Below are 2143 nucleotides of genomic sequence, written 5' to 3' on the forward strand. Positions count from 1 at the left end.
AGGATCTGGTTAATCTCCTTGTGGATATATTTATACTACTGTACTGACTGCAAAAGCATCATGCAGCTGCACCCACCCGTCGTGGTTGGTAAATGAATGAGATTCCGCACAGCCAGGCCAGGCCCTAACGGTATCCAAACCAACACATGCACACAGGAAAAAGATACCCACCATCCATGGAGACGGAGGGGAACACAAGGGTTGGATCCCTTGAAGAACAGCGTTGATTTCCGGGACGTTGTTTCTTGGCAATTGATGGTACATCACGCACGTGAACACGGCTTAATTTACTTGCGTATCCATGCACACGAAGTAACATGGCCCAGTTTACTTTTCTCACTTAGTAGTAGTAACATACAAGTGTTGTTGTTTAATCGATCGATCCCTCCTTCGAGGGGAAAAGAAAAGAGAAAAGATTAACGGCCGACGCCGGCGGGATCAGCTGGTCACGACCTCGCCACCGTCCGCGCGAGGCGCTGCACCTTGGCGGCGATCTCTGGGGGCACCCGCACGGCCGATCGGTGCGGCTCCTTGCACCGCCGGAGGTCCAGCCCCAGCGCGTCCGACACGTCCTCCGAGCTCCATCCAGCTCGCCTGAGGGAGTCTGAGCACCGGTCCGTCTTCAGGAGGAGTGTGTCGAGCACGGCCTCCGCGTCGGCGGCTGGCGGAGCCTCCTCGCCGTCGAACATCCCTGAGGCGGCCACCTCCACCATCTCGTCCACCTCCCTGTCCCTCCAGCCACCTTTCTTGAGCACCGATCCGAGCTTGTCCAGGTAGTTGTCCACCCAGCGCGGCGTCGACCTCCGAGGTGGCGAGCAGCAGCCTGACGAGGATGTGGATGCGGTGGAGGCTTCGGAGGACGACGAGTCGCGGCGGCGCCTGTCGGAGGCCGCGTCGCTCCAGAACTCGATCCAGCGCGGGGCCTGGCCGCCGCAGGCCGCGTCGAGGCTGCGGCGCGTGCAAGGCGTGCTCGTGCCGGAGGAGGGCATCGCCGCGAACGGGGAGGAGATGTCCATCGGCTGGAAGGACGACTCCCGGGTGAAGAAGTGGACGACGTCGAGGCCGCAGCAGAGGACGCGGTCGTCGGTGACGAAGAACACGGGGTTCCCGGCGAGGGAGGGGGTGCAGGGCAGGTAGCACCGATCGAAGAGCGGCACCAGCAGCGGCGCGCGCCGTATGGCGGAGCGGGCGAGCCGCCTCGCGCGGTCGGGGTCGGCCGGCCTCTTCCCCCAGCACCGCGGCCACAGCGCGCCCCTCGCGATCTGGAGCGACGCCGCGGCGACGGGCAGGTCGAACGCGGCGCGGAGCCCCGCGCGGGAGCGCCAGTCAGGGAACCCGGGGCCCGACGGCAGCCCGAGGGCCAGCACGGCGCGGAGGTCGGGAGGGAAGGTGAACCCCATCTCGGCCTCGGCGCGGGCGAGCTCCGCGTCGGAGAGCCCCGGGAGGATGGCCACCCCGGACGCCCGGAGGTGCGAGAGCACGGACGACGCCACGCCCTGGAAGGAGTAGAGCCCGTGGCGCGGGGACGCCGATGCCGAGGAAGGGCCGGCCGCGGCGCGCGTGGACAGGCGGCGCAGGCCGGCCGCGTGCGCCGCCGGGGCCATGCCCGCCATCCGGTGCTCCACATCCACCATCGCGACGGTCCGACTCGCCGCGGCGAGCGGCTGCTTTCCCCTGTGCGTTTTGGCGTTTGGATGCGGGGAGCGGGGAGCTTGGGAGAGTCGGAGAAAAACGGCTGTGAGTGAAGGAGACGGGCGGACACGGTGGTAACGGAGTACGCTATATAGCGGGAGGCAGCCGTGGCCGTGGGGGTGTGTGGAGGGTGGAGGACAAGCCTGGGCCCAGAGGCAATGGGCCGTGGCCCCACCTGGGAGATCTGAGGTCCTGCCGCTGGGTGTTGCGTGGGCCCAGCCACAGCGATGCCTCCAGCATAGAGCACGCTCTAATCCAGACAAGAAAAAAATAAACGAAGAGGCGACGCTGATCGGTGTCAGACTGTCAGCAGGCAAGCAGCCTACAATGTGATCAACTGGTTTGTATTAGCATTTCTGTCTACTTTTCACCGCCAAAATTTAATGGCTAACAAAATTGGACAGGTCATGAAACTAGACTCTTTGCTCTGTTTCTTTGCGAACAAAAGCAG

General features: G+C 64.1%; 1 protein-coding gene across 1 annotated transcript; it reads right to left on the reverse strand.

Moving 5' to 3' along the window:
- Positions 1 to 223: 223 nt before the first annotated feature.
- On the reverse strand, positions 224 to 1746 carry LOC123121726 (uncharacterized). Its single transcript, XM_044541751.1, has one exon. The coding sequence runs from the start codon at positions 1632 to 1634 to the stop codon at positions 447 to 449; it is 1188 nt and encodes a 395-aa protein (XP_044397686.1). The 5' UTR covers positions 1635 to 1746; the 3' UTR covers positions 224 to 446.
- Positions 1747 to 2143: the final 397 nt, after the last annotated feature.

This window comes from Triticum aestivum, chromosome 5D (assembly GCF_018294505.1).
Source record: "Triticum aestivum cultivar Chinese Spring chromosome 5D, IWGSC CS RefSeq v2.1, whole genome shotgun sequence".
NCBI lineage: Eukaryota > Viridiplantae > Streptophyta > Magnoliopsida > Poales > Poaceae > Triticum > Triticum aestivum.

Coding starts and splice junctions, on each gene's coding strand:
- LOC123121726 (XM_044541751.1), bottom strand. CDS start 1,634: ATGGTGGATGTGGAGCACCGGATGGCGGGCATGGCCCCGGCGGCGCAC.